An 18,655-nucleotide genomic window follows, 5' to 3' on the forward strand; every position below is an offset into this window, starting at 1 on the left:
CGCTAATTGCAATCATAAGGGGCTAACCAAAGGTTGTCGCCACTCGCCACTGAAAAGATTATTGGTTCCTGCAGATAGCATATCTTGCAGTCGGATGTTCGATGGATAGTGATTTTGTAGAACTGTCAAAAGTATATTGCGTATACAAGTCTCTGTATCAGAATTTAAACTTCTTAACGGGTTTAAAATTTTTTTCCAAATCTTAGTCGATTTTCTGTTTCAAAACTTCAGTAAGACAATTGCAATGTAGATATGAATAACCGAGCGAAAATGAGCGGTACCGGTCAATTACCTAATGTTAAAAAAATGTTCAAAGAAGTGCTTGAAGATGAGGACGATTTTACATCTCCCGCAGGGTGCGTGTAATACGCTATAAATGGTTCAATTAACAATAAAGAATGTTCAGAAGACGAAACCTAACGACATCTCCACTTTATCATTACTCTACATATAACTGATTCAGCGTTTTTCGTATCGAACGTCGCGATTAGGTTATGTCTATTCACTGTAACCTGATCTAGAATAAGCGCACCGCTGCATCGTATATTACATGAATATGTCGCAAAGGTGTCTATATGAATTCCCACGAGATATACCACACACTTGTCCAGCTAATTATAAGATAAGGCTTTAGAAAGCGTTTTTCAATTAACCCTTTCAAAGGCACATAAAATCTACCGAACGGATTTTGGTGGAATTTCGTAGAGGGGCGTTTTTCCGGTCGCTGATCACGAATCTTTCATAGAATTTAAAATCACATTGTTCACACTTCAATTCTTTATAACAATTGAAAAATTAATACTTTTGTAAAATAACAAGTAACTTATGTTTAATCACTATCCTAAAGACTGAAAAGCAGCGACTCTGAATGCTTTATTTACAGAAAAATGAAGAAAAAAATAGCATAAAATGGAACGGCTCTCTCCGAGTGCCAATGCCCTGCAAAGGGTTAACGTGGACACTTTTTTACAAAATTCGACTTTTACTTACTTCCCTTTACATCCTTATTTATTTTTCTGATTTAAATAATTTGCTTATATTATGATAAGATTGTTTACAAAAATATATTGTTTGTTCAAATGTATACATATTAATGTGTCGTTTAATATTTTCAGATCCAATTTAGCCATGATTTTTAATACCCCACAAAACACTCAAGAAAGTGCACGTAGTTCACCATCGCGGCTTGGGTCTATGAAACAGTCCATCAGTGATCGGAATCAATCACAATCTTCCTTGTTGACAGCTAAAAAAGAAGTCATACTTGCAAAGGCTGTGCATGCATTTAAATTGTAAGAAAATTTTTTGAAGAGTTGTGCAAACACTTATTATTAAACAAATGATGCAAAGTTTCTTCACACTTCAGGAAAAAATATATGCCTTTGAAATATTTTCTTAATTCAGAAGTGTATGTAAAAATAAACTAAAGTTCTGCACTATTTCAGACAAAATGGACAATATGTATTGATTGGAAAAGTTGGCATAGCGCTGACAGGAAACGTTTCAGCTAAACAGTATGATGTTATTTTATACAAAGGTACCCAGAACTACTTATCTGTGGCTACAATCACACCTGACTTCATCTACACAGTACAAGTCAACAATTATGCATCATATTATGATACCAACAAAGATAATTGGTCAATTTTATTTGAGAATAATGAATCAAGTATTCAATTTGCAAGGGAGATTTGTCTCTCTAGGTATTTTTCCAGACCTGTTAGAATAGATAATAATGTTATACATCAAGATCTTAACGCAACTATGAAGGACATCGCCACTGCCAAAGAAGGCGATGGTATTTCAATAAAATATACCACAAACGTAGATATAGTTCAGCCATTGAAAATGGACATGAATTTTAAACAAACAGTAACTTTGGAAATTTCTAAGGATGACAATTGGGAAAGATTACTTATTGGGACAAGTACGGGACTGAGGAGAATGATGATTTTGCCATCAAGTAAACAGGTATATGCTGAACTGTTCATACGGTTAAATTCAGTAGACCAGTAAAAGTGCATAATTTCTTTACATGTTACTGTGTGTACAGAGCTCTTACATATTGTTAGATGTAGAAGGAACTATATATTCTTGTACAATTATATTATCTAAAGTTTTCACTTTTTATCCACAGCAGTCAATTCACAAGCGTATTACATATCTATTTTTTCCAGATTGGTTTAGGACCTAGTTTTCCGAAAGATAAGGAAATAATTATGGAGATAGAAGTTGTGTCAATACTCGCAAAAGCAGAACCGCCATTATCGACTACAAAGACCCCTGAAGTCTGTCAAAAAGCAACAATAATATCACGCATGGCTAAGATGGGACAGTCTATACTTCCTAAATTACCAACATCTACTACTACCGATTCTGAAGATACAGAGGTACCTTAATATTACCAAAATTCTAAATAGTGCAGATGAAGGATTTTAACTAAATTCTACTGATTTTTATTACGAATGTGTTTCTGAAATAATACGCAGCATGGGAAGAGAAAAACAATTTCAAAATCATTTTCGTTTTTCCTTTTTAGGAAGAAGTATTTCATAAGACAACCAGACACAAAAAAGTAGGTATTTAAAAAAATATAATTTTTTTTACCCTTATTAGACAAACATTGAATTTCATGTTATTTTTACTTTTATTGATATAAGAACTAAGTTCGTTAGTGCTAGACAGTGACTTTTAATAGTTATACATTGGTTCATAGGTTGAATCAGCAGAGTCAACGTTACCAATAAAACACTCTTATTCTAACCCACCATTAGATGCTTTATCGCAAAAAAAAATTTTGAACCGAGGAGAACTAATGTCTTCAACTCTGTCAATAGCGACACAAAGGCCAGTCATGTCTGTGCCTACTTTTGCAGCTCAATGGGCTCCTAGTCAAATTCAGGTAAGGAAGCAGATAGGATAAGCGAGTTTTATTTCACTTACTTTTGTTGAAAATCGTTTGTAATTGTAGCAGCAATATGTGTCTATTGATGGTCAACTATTACCAATGCAGCAACAAACTTTTGCTCAACCAATACCTCCATCAATGGATCCTAGTCTGAACGTTTTTTTATCAGAAACCAGGACACAGAACACTGAACTAAGAATGGGATTAGCTAAGATTGGTGATAACATTCAGAAACTTCTTGACAAGGTAAATCAACAAACATTTAAAACGTCTGTGAATGCCTCATTGGCGATTCCGAATATTAAATCGAAATAAATAACAGTTCCATGTTCTCGAACTCCAACAAGCATCGACTCCAGCAACCGATAAGTCACTGGACGCAACTTTGAAAATGTTGATAGACATAAATAAAAGCAAAGAGAACGTTGAATCTAAGGAACGTGATGTACAGTCTACATTACAAGCAGAGGGAACTCAAAGGAACGAAAATTTAATTACAACAACCGAACAACTGAAATCAAAACTAAACACTTTAGAAAACGAACTAGAACAGGCAACTGGTAGTTACTTATTTTCATTCTGATGAATTTTTAGAATACAGTGCATCATTAGTACCATTATAATTTAGAGGAATCTTGTATTCTGCAGAGTTGTTGAACGAAAAATCATCACGCATCACCGAATTGAATTGTGACAATGATGTTTTGAAGCAAACTAACTTAACATTGAAAAATCGTATTGAAGAGTTAGAAAAGGAATTAATGTCATCTCAGAGTAAAGTTGCAGTATTATCCAGCAAATGTGAACGATATAAAGATGCAGAAAGTAAATACCTAGCAAAGAATTCACAGTTGGAGAATTCCGTAGCACAATTAACATCGAAATACGAAGGGATGGAGAACATGTGGAAATCTGAGACGAATGATGTGCGACTAAATAAAATATGACCTCAATTTTTACGAATGTTAAACAACCGAGCTAAAAATGTTTGTTGTTACTTTTAGTGGGTCGATAAATCCAAAGAACTCAAAGAGATAATGACTGAAATGCTGGAAGAATTGTACGAATGCTTTACAGAGGATCAATATACGACTGATTATGTCAAGTCAGTGATTTACAAGAAAATGAGGGTATGAATCAATACAATGAATGTTGAGCAAATACTTGCGTAAAAACGTGTAAAAAGATGTGATACTATTTTATTTTACAGAGCATTACATTAAGGATAGTCCGCGAGGAGGAAGAAAAAAAAAGAGAGAAGACAAAAAGCAAAAAAGACACTGATGCGTCAATATCGAAATCTGACATCAGTGGGACTTCCAAAGAGAATGAGCCAGACATAGAATTTGCAAGAAATGACAATAATTATAAGGATTTAGAAGAATTGTCTTTACCAGCAATATCAAGTGACAGTGTAAATTTATCAGCAACTCATGTCAATATAACTAATACAACTATGTTTACCTGAGTTCTAAATAATTCTTGAATAGGGTAAACTATGCCAACGTAGTCAGAATCTTAGAACCCAAGTAAACCTAATATGTAAACTGATATATCATAACTACAGGTTGAAAAACGAGAATTTTTAATTTATCATGTGGTTTGTAGACTGTTTCAGAATCTGGGAAGAAACCACCACCTGTACCAAAGTTTGACGTGGAAGCAATAAACCAGTGAAAAACGTACACCGTGAACATCATCAATACGTTCTGTCAAATAATGTGATATCGAATTTAAATATTGTATTATCCACATTGATAGAAATACTTATTTTTTTTCCAGTAAATGTATACATAGTTTATCACAAGATATTAAATATTATTATGTTAACAACGAAATAACGTATGGAAAAAAAAAAATAACTGTAAGTCCAGCAATAAAAAAAGTTAAACTTATATATTATACAAGAAAACGGGCTTTTTAAGCGAATGTCAATTTTTGCGATCTCATTCTCAGATATTCACCTCAGCAGGTAGCCAAATTCACGGACCTTGTTAACATATACCGCTAATTACAAAGATCTTTGTTTAAGCGGTAATTTCGTTAGTTAGGCATACGCACATACATATAAAAATGATCTAGGGCCGTTTAAAATTCATAGATTAATTACGCCGAATGAAATAAATCGTAAATCGGGGATAAAATAGAAACAGAAAGAAATATTAATACATCGCAAGGTAAATGACACTTTTTCAAGTTTAAAAATGAAAATTCGCCCGAAAATATGAAATTTGAAACTTGGCACAATTTCTCATAAAATTGTATATCGAAATGTGAAAGCTTGTATGGATGCGCCGTGTTCAAGACGTTCTTAGCCAGTTGTCGAGTATCGTTCTGGTGTGCGATCCATGTCAAATAGTTCAGAGTAGTCAAGTGTATAAAATAAACGGTACTCCGATTGGCTATAAAAATTTTAAAAATGGTCAAGATATTCGGCAAAATGATAAGTAAAACAAGAATGTAGTGCGGGAGCTGAAGTTTCGGATGGCCGTTGGAACGGTGGTCGCAGTCTCGGAGGAAAAATCATTTCGTCTATTTTCACGGTCGTCCATCTTGTCTTGTGCCACGCCAATCAAACTCCACACGGCCTACTATTTTATGACTCATAACCCCTAAACTCGACCGAAACACCGATTCAGGGGAAAATCGAGTGTAGCAGCATGGATGCTAATTTAGCGGTGGAGGAGGACCTTTCATTTCAACTCGGTGAAATGTTCGACAGCTATGAAGAACTCGAGCAAAAGTTAGAATCATTTTCTAGGCGGAGTTTGGTCCATTATTGGCGAAGGGACAGCAGAACGGTCAGCGGCGCGCACATGAAAACAGCACGACCGATCAGCGAACGTCTACGCTATTACTCCGTCAAATATGCCTGTATTTACGGCGGCCAAAAGTTCCTCCCACGGGGAGCCGGCCGTCGGCAGTCCCAGTTAGTTTTTAAATCTTCGATACATACTTCGCTTTTTTCATTTCTCTCGCACGCTGACTGATCGTCACCTGATCATGGTCACTTCGTAAAAGGCAATGAGCTACGTTACCTCGACGATATCGCAGGGGAACTATAATTATGTTCTTACACACGTATCAATGTCAAGATCAGGGTAAAAAATACCTCGAAAAACAGCCTAGCGATTATTCTATTTATCGCTTCAACTGGAATTTTAAGGTTCTAAGTAATTTTCATTTCGAACCTAGTACGTGTACTTTGATTTTGAATTAGTAGAGCTTTAAATAAAGCCAGACTTGTGTATAACTTGGAAAAAAAAATCTTCATCATATATACTTGTTTTACGCAAAATTATCTAGTTAATTATCGATAAAAACTGTCATATCGCATTCGGTATAGTCTGTAAAAAATATTTCAATTTCCTCAATTTTTATAAACAGTGAAATTACACATACATACTACGAGGAATGGCAATAACATGGTTGCATTTATTTACATCCAACGCACAAGCAAAATTTTAAACGCCTCAACATTTCAAACAATGCTTTATCTTGAATCAAAATTTCCAGTGCAAATTATGAACAATAACATTTTTCAGAATCCAAAAGATGTATGTAATAGCTATTGAAAATGAAAGTTATCAACAATCATGTGTTGTCCTGGATTATCCACATGATTTGTGTTATTGCTAGAAAACTTTTCCTTTTGCTGGAAAGAAAATGTTACACCCTAAGAATATCAATAAAACGTTAAAAAACGCTACAAGTAAAATGACGTATGAAAATCTTAGTTCTCATTGCATAATTCGAAGAGCAAGTTGAGCAGTACCAAAATTGCGACAATTTTCAAAACTTTGTTTATTAAATAAATATCATTTCCTGTGGGATTCCCATATAATTCCTCTACATTGTGATAATTTTCTATTTTCTAGGTCTATTCGAACCAATTGTCCTGCACACATTATGCTCAGAGCATCGAAAGATGGAAAAAAATTAGAGGTGACGAGTGTCAATAACGAACACAATCATGAAATTTCAGAGGTGAGGATTGTGCCGTCAGATTTCAATTTGTATTTTCCATAACAATGTACATTAATTTTGATGTATATGCACGTGTGCAATGTTTAGGAACTCTTCAAAAACTTGCCGCAGGAAAGGAAACTTTGCGGTGAAATAAAGCAGGAAGTACAAGATCTCATGCAGTTGCACATTGACCGAAAAAGGCTCAAAGAATACGTACGCTTACGTACGAACAAAGTATTGCGATCTAAAGATTTGTTCAACATCGCTGCTGCGAACAAGCAAAAAAGAGAAATTACCCCAGAAAGAGCCTACCAGTTATTCAAAAAGATTCACGATATAGAAAAGTTGCAGGGATGTGACGGTGGATCAAAACGGTACTCAGAATCTGAAGATGAGATATCAGATAGCATTAAGAAGATTAAAAAGGAACATGAATCACCTTGGGGCCAGGATGTAAGAATTTTCAATGAACACGTGATCAACATCACTAGAATCATAGTTTGCTATGAAAATAAAGCTAACAGCCAAACGTATGGTTAGTTAAAATGGGGGAGTGAAGCACACCCATGAGAATTTTCCAAAATATCGTAAAACAATACTTTTACAGAATTGGAAACTCAAAAATGTACTGCATTAGCTCACTTAAAGAAGTTTAGGACGTTTTATTAAAAACTTTGGCCGCTAGCTTTGTTTTCGTTAGTATTTTTCTGAGAACATTATTTTTTTCTAATAGAAACCGAGATCTGATTTTACTAATTAGTTTTACAGATAATGTTCTGCAAATTGTTTGCTTTTGTTACGGACCTTTTTGAGAGAATCAAAGTATTTATATATACAAATCCAAACTCCATAAATGCATTAAACAGTTTTATTTTTGAGATGTAGCACACTAAATTTTAAATGCATGTAAAGAAAATCTAGAGCTGGGCTTTATCGATTAATATTGCACACAAATGAAACAAACAGATTTGATCATAGTTTCGACTGGACACCTGACCTTATCCTTGTTAGTTAATTGAACTTCAGAAGAAGAATCATGTTCATTTACCCAACAGAGGTTGGCGGAGCTGGATGCAAGTGAGGAAAATGACGGAGAGGATTGCTACACGGCTCAGCTCACGCAAGAGGAAGTGGTTGACGATATAGATGTATCTGAAGAACAGCTACTAACAGCAAATAATCAAGGGGAAATAATGACCGCCGATGGGGAAATAGTTGGAGAATTAGTGATGGAGGATGGCGATCCATCGGTAATAGTCGAATCAATTGTTAATGCAGACGGTTCTGTGTTTGTTGATGAACGGGAATTCAACAGCTACTGCGATAATCATTTGTCCCATCATGTTGTTGATGACAGTCAGTCGTCTACTCCACCAGGTAAATGTGAATTTCTTCTCACCCAGCAGTAAAATGTTAAAAAATTGTATTATATTTTTTGAGTAAATCAATTATCCATAATTGTGTACATGACAGTTATAGACATTAGTTCGTTGACGGGGACTTCGGAAATCGACAAAATAACAACAACTTCACAAGCATCTCCTAATCAAATGCAAAGGCATAGGTCATTGTCCCCAAGATCGCAATTTGACCCAAAATCATCTGAAACATTCAGCGAACCTGCAGAGTCTAGAATTTGGATTATGAAGGAAGCAGCGGTGGCTGAGACAGAGCCAGAAAGTAGTCCAGAAAGCGAGTCCAACATGATCAAGTCGCCTAAGAGCTACAAAGATGATGTTGAACCTACGAATGTTATTATATCTGAAGAAACTAGCCATCAACTTCTACAAGAACAACTGGCAGTGCTAAGAGCTGAGCGGGGCAAATTATACCATGAGACTGAAATGCTTAAGCTGAAAAAGGATAAACTAAAGATACAGATGAATTGCTACTCAAACGAAATTAGAAAACAGGAGATGGAGAAAGAGAAGCTGAGGCTTGAAATTAAATTATTACAATCCAAAGTTATGGAGGACGCGAATGATGTTTCGCATTACATTTTCGTGCCTTAGGCCGATATCCAAATCTACTCTTCAGTACTATAACGACATTTTGTATAAAGGTATTATTCATAAAAGTGATTATCAAACCGATCAAATCATTCTTCCCAACGCAATGTTTACAAATGTTTTTTGGTCAATTCTAAGTTGTCAAAACGATCACACGTGCCTATGGTATTTAGACCATCATTTGGATTTCCCTTCGATTTCTGTAGTTGGCTAATCCTAATTAAATTTGGAAATAATTCGGAAAGTGCGGAAGTATATTTCTATAAATGAAACGTAGAATTTAAATACTGAAATGTGTTAAACTATTTCTTTCTTACTGATATTCTTGTAAACATTAAAAATTTTAAATTAAGTGAACGAGTAAGATAATTAGAGGTAAAACCTGAATTAAATATAACACTTGTGAAAACCTAGTTATTATTCTATACGCACTGATTGAAAAAGATTTTTTTTATTTTATTTTGGCAGTATCCATACAAAGTGTGACTAATAACTAAATAGGTTTTATACGAATGTATGATCAGTTTTATATGTAAGGCAAATTGTGATTATTGGATAAGTAAATTTAGTATACAAATACAACTACATAAGTGTGATAATTAATATTAGTACGACAACTTAATAAATTATTTTGAGAATAAAGTCTTTGCACGTTTATCTCAGATGTATAAAAATTACCCTGCCTAGTGAAAAAAGGTCAATAATTTTGCCAGGCAAACTAGTAAATTGTGAACATTTGCTTGCATAAAATGGAAAAAGTATTGATGCAATTACATATCAATGTACACCTATCAATAGATAGATCACCTGACCAAAGCTTGTGCCATTTTCAATTAGTCTACTGTTTTCTTAACTTAGATATTTGAATAATTTATTAATGTAGCGATGCATTACGTACTTAGTTTTCAAGATGGCTATGATCATACAACTTCCTTATTTCTTCAGAAAGTATCACATTATCCTGAATCAACAGACTCAGCGGTGTTTCACTTTTTTCCAAAGATTCTGGCAATTTCTTTCCCAGAATTGATTCTTTCGATTCGAATATCTACAGAATAGAAAACTTAATTTGCAAAAACATTTTCTGTTCTTTAGAAACAAAATAATGAAATAATGTCTAAAACGTGTACTGACCTGTGCAAACGAATTCAAATCCTTGCACAGATTTTGAATAGTTTCGTCTATGCAAAGTATTTCCTCAGTTGTGGTATTCAATTGCTTTGTGTTTTGCACAAATTCAGCGGACGCAAAAGCTGTACTGAATGTCACTGCCATAGACTCTAATGATAGCGTCTGTCCATTTTCAATTTCCAATGCATCATCCGAATCAATTTCATCCTAGAAATGAGCAGAGCATAACAATCAAGGTAATGGCGTTAAGATTGGAAACCATTTCAAAGGGGGTATTTTATGTGCAGCGGTTTATTTCATTTCAACTTTTGATCTGGTGGAAGAGGTAACAACTGATAGACTTAGATTGTCAACGGAATATATGTCTTAAACAATTACTATTGTGGTGTGGTGGGACTATATTTGACCAAGATTTTCTATGGATACACCAAGTATTGTAAAATACTTTTTGTTGCGCGCTACATAATCCATGTTCATCTTACCTTAATTGCCAAAGCGTTAACTTTTGCAGTTTCACGTACGGGCGAAACAGAAGTCGCCTCTGTTATGCTTCGTCCAACTTCATCCAGATACTTTTTTACCTTGGACTTTGTTAGTTTTGTGCTCACATGAAACGTTGCAGGAATGATGTTAGCAGGTTTGTTTACAAGTTCCTGGTAATATATAATTTCAATGAGATATTCTTGTTCAAATCTGCCAAATACTCGATCATATTAAATGAATTCACACAGTTAATTATAACGAGGAACTCACGTCCAAGATTTTGCAAACAACAGATTCATCATCAGGTAAGTTATCTGTGCTGTCCAAACTCTTCGTGAACAAGAATAATGCTTTTAAAAATGACAGTTGTTTTTGTATACAACAATTACCCTGCAAACAACTCAAATATAGTTTATATTTTAAGTATATCTCAGAAAAAGTTTTTTCTATTCGCTAATAATAAATATAAAATATTACTTCTTAATAAATCTCTGAAAACTCACCAGTAGCACACTTTCATCATTTGTAATTCCCATTTGAAAGTAAGATTTTACTATTTCTTCTTTAATTTGTCAAAGAATAAATACAAAACACATGGATTAATCACATCTCTGCCGTCACACGACATATAAACAAAATTTTCAAATATCAGTGTACGTTGTTACTAAACAAACCTTTTAACTTTTGCCCTTGAAACTTTTCAAGGTGTGTTGAAAGTGTGGGAGATGCTCGGGATAAAAGCCATGTTAATAAGGTGATTCGATTATGACCAGCGAGTACCACTGTCGCTAAGTCTTTCGAGTCTATCTTTGCTATTTCAGGATAGCGTAACTGGCTTAGCGAATCATACAGCTGTGTTAAAACATTTTCCATTCTGTCTACTGCAACAATAAAATCACATGATTCTCCTTATTTTGGCAGGGTACTGAGAGAAAGAACGCAAAGTCAATTAAACTTTCAAATGCGCGCAGGAAATTCGTTCTCGAAGAACTCGAAAAGTTCTGCACGTGCAATAATTTGAACGTTGAAATACCGGGAATCATTGTTTTACCTAACCTGCAAACTCACGAGTTTGCTGCTGATTTAGCGATTAGATTGTGTCACTTGTATGTCGTAGATGCTGTATTACAAAATACCTTATTTTACTGTTGAATACAGAACAAATTTGTCACATCACAAAAGTTTGTTTTGACAGCATAGAACTTTAAGTTCTATGTTTGACAGTTAGACACTTGAAATCACGTTCCTAAATGCATATCGGTTGCATCTGTGACAAAATCCTACAGAGCTGAGGAACGTGACTTTGTGACTTTAGGTGCGTTCTGAAATTAGCTCCAAATCCCCTCAGCGATCTTATATTTCCATCTTATATGAGCCATCGTAAGACTGTTTTCATGCAATAATTGCGGACGCTAGAAGAAAACTAGTGATTAGATTAATTTTGCAAATAAAAGATGCTGTCGCGATCAGCATTATGTTTCAGTGCGTGCGCCCAGCTGACGGCGAGAGCATCTTTCATTTACGAAATGAATCTAATCACTAATTTTCTTCTAGCGGCCTCAATATTGCATGAAAACAGGCTCGCAGTGGCTCATTTTGATCCTCATTATCTTCGCTCTGGCGGAAAGTTCCTCAAATATGCAGTTTGTCACTTCTGAAATGCGGTAAATATGAGAATAGCGATACGTGTCAAAAAACCATACATTTCTCTGACGATTTTCGGGATATGAGTAGCCTTCTTCGATTCCGCTACAAGTGAGCTATGCACCGTCGAAATTTCAACCCATTCCGTTCGTTTGTTTATTTAATATAGGAAGAATATGGATGAGTTCGCTCGGTCGGTAAAAATCTACCATTGTCGAATACCGCGGTTAGGGGTCTCATTTCTTTTAAATTGATGGATCACAATTGTTGATCTAGCAATCTGCTAACAACCTGCTGCTTGGCTGCAAATATAATGTAATGACGAAAATCTACGATTAATACAGCAATTTTAAATTGATGACAGGGATCCTATAGAATCAAAGCGTTGTTTCAACCAATGCTTAGAAAATATCTATGTCATATGTCATTAGCAAGCAGTTATATTACTTTGGTGACGTGCCACGTTTCCCAGGATCAAAACTATGCAGCGTTCTGAGATTTGTTAATTTTTTTCTCCGTGTCTTACTCTTGGTATTACTCAATACGTTGACCACGTTGACTGAGGAAAACTATGAGAAACCACTGAAAAAAGAAGTAGCGATGATTTCATCGATAAATTGCACGCCCGCATGTCCGTATATTTGGTTTGCGCAATCCCATTAGCAGGAATTCAATAAGATAATGAATTCAAGGGTGCAAATACTGCGAATTCCGCTATGCGGTCATGGTCAAGTAATCCGTGAACAGAACAGATTTCTACTGTTTCAACATACAGACGCATATGAATTACTAGCAGCCAGTTGAGGCTCCGATCGCGAATATTTTCAAATGATTCTTGTGGCAAAACTATTAGACATAGCTATATGCTTTCAGGGACTTTTTTGTAGAACTCATCGAGACTTTGACACTCTTGAAGATAACTCCCCTCCATCTGCAAGCGTATAGTCAGCGTTCGAATAAGTGTATGATCCCGTTTCGACTTGGCTCACAAACATCGTTATATCTCCAAAACTATTGATCTGGTTGTATCAAGAGATAGCCTGAAACCTGACCGTACGTTGTAGCTATCAACAGGAAAAAAAAATCAAAATTGGTTCAGCAGTTCTGGAGTAATAAACGAACACACGGACAGACAGGTTTGAGGACACCATTCGACGCAACAGCACTGGACGACGTCTCTCTCCCACTTGCGTCTCAATGCAACAGCTTTCCTTGCTCTCTTTCTCTAGGTTTCTTGCGCACGGCAAGCAGCGTATCGCGTAAGTATCACATCGCGTATATGTATATGCAGCAGTTTAGCACGTATCAGCCGTGGCCGTGGAGACGGTGGGACGTGGTGAGGTAGGGATGTGTACTTTTATCGAACACCAGTCCGTCAGTTTTACGGCAACGGGCAAGGTGCAGGTGATGTCATTCGCGTGAAAACCCGTCCCCCTTTTTTACTCGATGAAACACGGTTCCTCGTCTTATCCGCCGAAGAGGGTACCCGACCAATTATAACATGAGTGCCGATCAATTTGAGTAACACAAAGGCAGAACTTAACTTGGGCAGAATGACCCTTGGTTAGAGGAATTGCTCAATAGGTGCTATTGTTCCTTCGTCGTCGCATAAGCTTGTGGTGTATTTGTAGATTCGGTGTGGTTTGAATTACTCAGTGGTGTCCGAATTTCTGAGAAGCAAATTGGCGGATCGTCTAATTGAAATTAATCAAGCAATTACCTGGGGGTATGTACCAGACATCGTCGGAGATGCGAACATTGGACCAATAGATCTTATCCTTGCATCGCACTTGTTATCGTGGGGTAAGTTTACATTGAAATTCTTCCTTACATGATATTTATTTATAGATTATAACTATGCTGCAGACGTGCTGCTAAAATTTCCTTGTTATTCCTGCAGTCGAGATAAACCCTGCGCGCGGTCTTTGTACATACATACATATCTCACGATCTATAAATATACCGCAAATAATTAGAGTTTACAATCACGGCTCTCGATCAGTTATTCGCCAGCATATCGAGTGATTAAATAATGGAATATAAGTTTTCCCTGTAATCATCGACCCTCCCCGTTCCACCTATAGCAAGATTGATCTGAACTTTGGCTTTTTTCATTTGATTGTTGCCATGGCAATTGAGGGTGTTTCCTTGTTATAGTTACTAAGCACTTGTTATGAATAATAATGATAAAATATTTTAAACACTCTTTTATACTTACCATAAACAGCAGCAGCAAAGTTTCACTCCTTCCTTGGTAAGAGCTCTCAGTTCAGTTCATTGACACGCAAGGTGGTACAGTAAGTATAACCTCGATCAATGTAAGTGAAGACGTAAAGAAAATAATCAGGTTTGATTGAAATATCTTGCAATTCTAAAGTAATCTATGTTCCGTAACTTCCCAATTATCTATTCATTACTTGGTATTTCTATATTTCATGCGTTATTGGTCATCTGTCGTGTCTTGCGTTGTCAATCGAGCGAGACTGGTGAGGTAAATGGAAGAGTCAATTATGAAATTATCACGAATGTTTTTGCACCATCGGTGTAGTGTATTAATAATTCATGTGAACATGCTGATTTTCATAACTTTAAAACAAGTTTCAGACAGCTACGTATCGCGTTGAAGTAATAACAAAATGCTGAGCCAACTGTCCTCGTTGCTGCCTGACGATCGACCAATCAGTGCCATCGGCATTGTCGAAGATGTTGAAAAGTGTCCACCCAACTTTACTGTGGTAATTTGTTTGACATTTTATGATATGGCTATTTTAACAATGTTATTTAGTATACAGCTTTCCTGTAAATTACACCTTGGTTTGTCAAGTTATTAAGATAATTGGTAAATTGGTAGATTGCTTGTCAGCAAAAAGCTACCATTATTATAATCATTTTGTGCAGAAAAATTGAAAGTTTTTGTAATGTGATAAAAAATTGTGAGAATGAAGTATCCCCTAAATGCAAAATTACATAATTCACATTTATATGTGACTCTGCGATTGTCATTCTAGAATTCTAGCTGTGCTCAGACTTTGTATTTAATCTCAATGGGTAATGGAATTTTTATTTTATATTATATTATATTATTCTTTAATTCCAGGTATCAAGAACTTATGACCAAGACTCTGATGCTGATTTATGGAGAGAGAGTGGGTTGTTTATCAAAAGAAAGGGCAGGTATATCTGCCTTTCCAAGACTGAAGGATTAGCCGATTGCGTTGTAGAAAACATTGTTATTATTAACGAAAGAGATTTACCTCCGGAAGGATATTCCATGATTGCTCGTACCGTTGATTCTGGTCAGTAACTTTTTTAATGCCTAATTGAAAAGTCATGACCCAAACATACGTCGGTGAATGAGAATTTTGATTTTTTTTGCAGAGTTTAGCAAACATTGATACACTTCACTGTACACTCTCGTGCAGATTGTACTTTGGTGAAAGTTCTTATATTAAGCATTCAGGTTCACTGATTAAATTTTCATCAGAAGTGAAGTGTGATAACTCGACCGAAAAGTGTTACACCGAAATTTTGTACTCTATTATTTTGGATTACAGATCAAAAAGCTTGGCGGAAACGACAGTTGTGCTACAAAGTTAGGCACAAAGACTTGTGCTCGGTAGCTGTCACTGATATCATTATATGTAGTCGCATCAAGAAAGCACCACCTGGTTTTACTTATGCTGGGTGAGTATTTTCCTCGATCATAGATAGGCTTACAACGTAGTATTGAAGATGTTTAGTAATGTGATTTTCATCAAATATACTAGTCAATATAAGTGAATAAACGTATCTAAATAATTTCTTTCTGTCCATTCAAGATTTATTTATGTTTGTATGAAAGTATAAAATAATTCAGTTACCACACCGAGTTATACGAGATTTTCAATAACAACAATTCCATTGACGAATTTTTGTAACAATTAATCACTAGTTATATTTGCGAATTCATTATAAATTCATTTTACAAAATCTTCGTATTATTACGTCCAATATCAATATTCACAACAATCACCATTGTGTTTCTATTCCACTCATTGGAAATAACTAGATTGATAAGTGAAAACAAATTAAAAGTTGAAAACTTAATTTGATACCGCAATTCCCTGCAAATCGAGAGAGTTGTATTTCTAAGATTAATCACAATCCTGATTTTGTTACCTTTGTTTCAGAGAAATAAATGGAGTTACAGTGTGCTACAAAACGAGTCAAATTTCAAACAACAATTCCAGTTCTCTGCAGCCATACGCCAACATTGAGTAAGTGACTGTAATGAGATTAGATGCATGATGTGAAATTAAACGATTTATCAGCTACATCTCGAAACAATTGAATTCCAGCTCTTTTCAAAACGTATCTCCAAATCCGTCAACGGGTGTACCTCACAGGCCAGCACCAGAGAGGCCTCCAAAGCCCAAATTTTCTCCGAAACCTCCAAACGGTTCAATTTATCCCAATATCAAATCAAACCCAGATGAGGCCGGAGACTCTGATTATGAGGTGCTTAGCCCTGGTGCAGGGAAAATCAGGCCTACCAGGCCTGCTCCGCGTCCTCCACCTACGTCATCTTTTGGCAACTCCATATATGCTACCATGTCTGGAACATCGGATCTTGATGGGGTGCCTTTTATCATTACTCCCCTCATCAGTAGAGAGACAACTTCTGCCATTGTAAGTGGAACAAAGTAGATCGACTAAGAAGTGATATAAATTGGAATTATTCTAGAAATTATACTTTATCTTGTGATCTTGGACAAAAATTTTATTTTGTATTTACAGAAAAACCTGCCAGTAATAAAAGTCCGAACTCAAAAAGAATTGGATAAAGAGGTTCGTATTTTTCTATTTTGTGTAAAGTAAACGTACAAGTAGATGGACAGTTCCGGTACTTGGCCGCTTTCGACGAATCCTATTGGTGGAAAGCATCTTGTTATTGGAACTGTACAGCTACTTTTCGAAATAAAACAAATGTTCCAAAGATTGCATAAGAGAAAAAAAATTGGTTTTAATATATCGATTTCATTGTTTCAGTATTATTACGATTTTCGAGTCGAACGGCAGACTTGAATAAGCTCAGCACCGAAACAGCTGAATTTTGCTTTAAATATAAATATCAAATTAATGATAATGATTTAGTGCTAGTGAAAAGTAATAGAGTGCCTGGATGAGTGATTTATACTAACATTATAGACAAGAATTATTTAATTATCTAAACCCTACATAATATTAATTATCAAATTATATAGACGAATTAGACGGCATATGTGAAATGGACATTATTATTAGGATTCTGAAAATCGTGAATCTTCCCCACAAATGTATCACCCTTTACATTTTGATACTCGTGATGATTAGTGTTGTATTTTTATAGTTTGTAGAGCTATACGTTAGTTGTACCATAAATAATAATTGTTTATTAAATATTCAATATTATATTCTTTATAGTCGATAATACTTCATCAGCAATGAAGTTTTTTCAATAAATTCAATCTACTTTTACTCGTCGTACATTTTAAAATATACCCTTCTACATTCCAAAATTCTACACACGTAAAATAAAGGCAGAATAATTCAGTCACAGTGTTGAGCGTATAATAAAAATTCCAAATTTATTTCAACGTCGGTAATTATATCCATGTGCTTATTACAACTGATTTGCTTGTACGTTTCAATGATGTTTTGTGGTTTAGCAAATGTTCAAATTTGTTCGCGAATTATTTTATTCCTAATCTAGCAGTAGATGAAGTCGACTCGCTAGTATCCACTCGAGTATCTATCATGATTTTGATATATTATGGACATAATATTAGTAAAATTAAAGTTTTATTTGAAAAGTATTAATTGAGACATACATAGATGCAAGAACAAAGTGGTTGCACTTGATAGCACCGATAAATACAATTTGATGTAATGTTATATATTAAAATAATGTGAGTGGCATCATTGCGAACAGTATGTAACTATAGTATTCTTACATGCGAAAATAATAGATTTATATTATCGGTAATTTTATTTGCACGACTTGAGATCGTTAATCGATTATTATCAATGGGTTTTCAAAGAGTTTCTTGCGGCTTACGCATTACAAGGTTTCTATAGAGAAGTCTGTATACTACGTTGCCAATATTTTTCAGGGAAATGAACTCGTCTTTATTTAGCACTTAACGGTTCACTTGCAGTTTTCGACGGTATGAGTATTACAGTGATTTGCATTTTCTGTTAAAAGCGGCGCTCTCTGGTTAGTCATAAACATGCAGTGAACGTTTTACCCCGGTGAAAATTTCTACTGCAACGAATTTTTCGATAAATTGTAACATTTTGTATTCTTTCGTGCAGAATTGTATATATGCATTGTTTTTCGTAAAGAATTGTTAATTTACTTTGAAAATAGTACTGGCTTGTAGATTTCTTACTGAAAAAATACAAATTTTCAAGAAAATCTACAGGTTTTTATGAGTAACTATGCATATCTACAATTTTGGGTGAAAACAATTTTTTTTACAGAATTGTACGA

General features: G+C 35.1%; 4 protein-coding genes across 14 annotated transcripts; 3 read left to right on the forward strand and 1 right to left on the reverse strand.

Annotated features, from left to right (window-relative positions):
• Positions 1–88: 88 nt before the first annotated feature.
• On the forward strand, positions 89–4,622 carry LOC124407112 (FK506-binding protein 15-like). 4 transcript variants are annotated; one of them, XM_046882943.1, is made up of 12 exons: positions 89–356; positions 1,116–1,292; positions 1,446–1,971; positions 2,178–2,390; positions 2,540–2,575; positions 2,717–2,902; positions 2,975–3,154; positions 3,231–3,468; positions 3,557–3,834; positions 3,913–4,038; positions 4,119–4,349; positions 4,517–4,622. In XM_046882943.1, exons 1-12 carry the CDS (start codon positions 253–255, stop codon positions 4,583–4,585), a joined length of 2,364 nt encoding a protein of 787 aa, XP_046738899.1. In that variant the 5' UTR covers positions 89–252; the 3' UTR covers positions 4,586–4,622. The 4 variants fall into 4 exon arrangements, with proteins under 4 accessions (XP_046738899.1, XP_046738898.1, XP_046738901.1 ...); XM_046882942.1 differs by having other exon boundaries at positions 90–356; positions 2,972–3,154; XM_046882945.1 differs by having other exon boundaries at positions 90–356; positions 2,972–3,154; positions 4,119–4,322; positions 4,527–4,622.
• Positions 4,623–5,204: 582 nt separating this feature from the next.
• On the forward strand, positions 5,205–9,070 carry LOC124406984. 4 transcript variants are annotated; one of them, XM_046882733.1, is made up of 5 exons: positions 5,205–5,837; positions 6,787–6,895; positions 6,983–7,330; positions 7,930–8,254; positions 8,351–9,070. In XM_046882733.1, exons 1-5 carry the CDS (start codon positions 5,569–5,571, stop codon positions 8,887–8,889), a joined length of 1,590 nt encoding a protein of 529 aa, XP_046738689.1. In that variant the 5' UTR covers positions 5,205–5,568; the 3' UTR covers positions 8,890–9,070. The 4 variants fall into 4 exon arrangements, with proteins under 4 accessions (XP_046738689.1, XP_046738690.1, XP_046738692.1 ...); XM_046882734.1 differs by having other exon boundaries at positions 7,933–8,254; XM_046882736.1 differs by having other exon boundaries at positions 5,696–6,102.
• A 26-nt stretch (positions 9,071–9,096) lies between these two features.
• LOC124406986 lies at positions 9,097–11,748 on the reverse strand. 5 transcript variants are annotated; one of them, XM_046882743.1, is made up of 7 exons: positions 11,637–11,748; positions 11,175–11,381; positions 11,004–11,062; positions 10,771–10,890; positions 10,500–10,670; positions 10,021–10,224; positions 9,097–9,934 (listed from the first exon to the last, which is right to left on the reverse strand). In XM_046882743.1, exons 2-7 carry the CDS (start codon positions 11,371–11,373, stop codon positions 9,785–9,787), a joined length of 903 nt encoding a protein of 300 aa, XP_046738699.1. In that variant the 5' UTR covers positions 11,374–11,381; positions 11,637–11,748; the 3' UTR covers positions 9,097–9,784. The 5 variants fall into 5 exon arrangements, with proteins under 5 accessions (XP_046738699.1, XP_046738695.1, XP_046738696.1 ...); XM_046882739.1 differs by having other exon boundaries at positions 11,557–11,680; XM_046882740.1 differs by having other exon boundaries at positions 11,175–11,378; positions 11,557–11,679.
• Positions 11,749–13,449: 1,701 nt separating this feature from the next.
• Positions 13,450–17,640, forward strand: LOC124407211 (multivesicular body subunit 12B). Its single transcript, XM_046883101.1, has 8 exons — positions 13,450–13,947; positions 14,743–14,879; positions 15,242–15,440; positions 15,699–15,828; positions 16,314–16,400; positions 16,482–16,812; positions 16,921–16,971; positions 17,173–17,640. The coding sequence occupies exons 2-8, from the start codon at positions 14,781–14,783 to the stop codon at positions 17,206–17,208; spliced, it is 933 nt and encodes a 310-aa protein (XP_046739057.1). The 5' UTR covers positions 13,450–13,947; positions 14,743–14,780; the 3' UTR covers positions 17,209–17,640.
• The last annotated feature ends 1,015 nt before the right edge of the window (positions 17,641–18,655 follow it).

This window comes from Diprion similis, chromosome 6 (assembly GCF_021155765.1).
Source record: "Diprion similis isolate iyDipSimi1 chromosome 6, iyDipSimi1.1, whole genome shotgun sequence".
In the NCBI taxonomy this organism is placed as follows: domain Eukaryota; kingdom Metazoa; phylum Arthropoda; class Insecta; order Hymenoptera; family Diprionidae; genus Diprion; species Diprion similis.

Excerpts from the sequence above, each read along its gene's own strand:
- LOC124407112 (XM_046882942.1), top strand. The coding sequence starts at position 253 with ATGAATAACCGAGCGAAAATGAGCGGTACCGGTCAATTACCTAATGTT. Across the intron at positions 357-1,115 it reads GATTTTACATCTCCCGCAGG|ATCCAATTTAGCCATGATTT; the intron begins GTGCGTGTAATA and ends TAATATTTTCAG. Across the intron at positions 2,903-2,971 it reads GGGCTCCTAGTCAAATTCAG|CAGCAATATGTGTCTATTGA; the intron begins GTAAGGAAGCAG and ends TTGTAATTGTAG.
- LOC124406984 (XM_046882733.1), top strand. The coding sequence starts at position 5,569 with ATGGATGCTAATTTAGCGGTGGAGGAGGACCTTTCATTTCAACTCGGT. Across the intron at positions 7,331-7,929 it reads AATCACCTTGGGGCCAGGAT|CAGAGGTTGGCGGAGCTGGA; the intron begins GTAAGAATTTTC and ends TCATTTACCCAA. Across the intron at positions 8,255-8,350 it reads TCAGTCGTCTACTCCACCAG|TTATAGACATTAGTTCGTTG; the intron begins GTAAATGTGAAT and ends TGTACATGACAG.
- LOC124406986 (XM_046882743.1), bottom strand. The coding sequence starts at position 11,373 with ATGGAAAATGTTTTAACACAGCTGTATGATTCGCTAAGCCAGTTACGC. Across the intron at positions 11,063-11,174 it reads TCAAGGGCAAAAGTTAAAAG|AAGAAATAGTAAAATCTTAC; the intron begins GTTTGTTTAGTA and ends GACAAATTAAAG. Across the intron at positions 10,225-10,499 it reads TTAACGCTTTGGCAATTAAG|GATGAAATTGATTCGGATGA; the intron begins GTAAGATGAACA and ends GCTCATTTCTAG.
- LOC124407211 (XM_046883101.1), top strand. The coding sequence starts at position 14,781 with ATGCTGAGCCAACTGTCCTCGTTGCTGCCTGACGATCGACCAATCAGT. Across the intron at positions 14,880-15,241 it reads GTCCACCCAACTTTACTGTG|GTATCAAGAACTTATGACCA; the intron begins GTAATTTGTTTG and ends CTTTAATTCCAG. Across the intron at positions 16,972-17,172 it reads AAAAAGAATTGGATAAAGAG|TATTATTACGATTTTCGAGT; the intron begins GTTCGTATTTTT and ends TCATTGTTTCAG.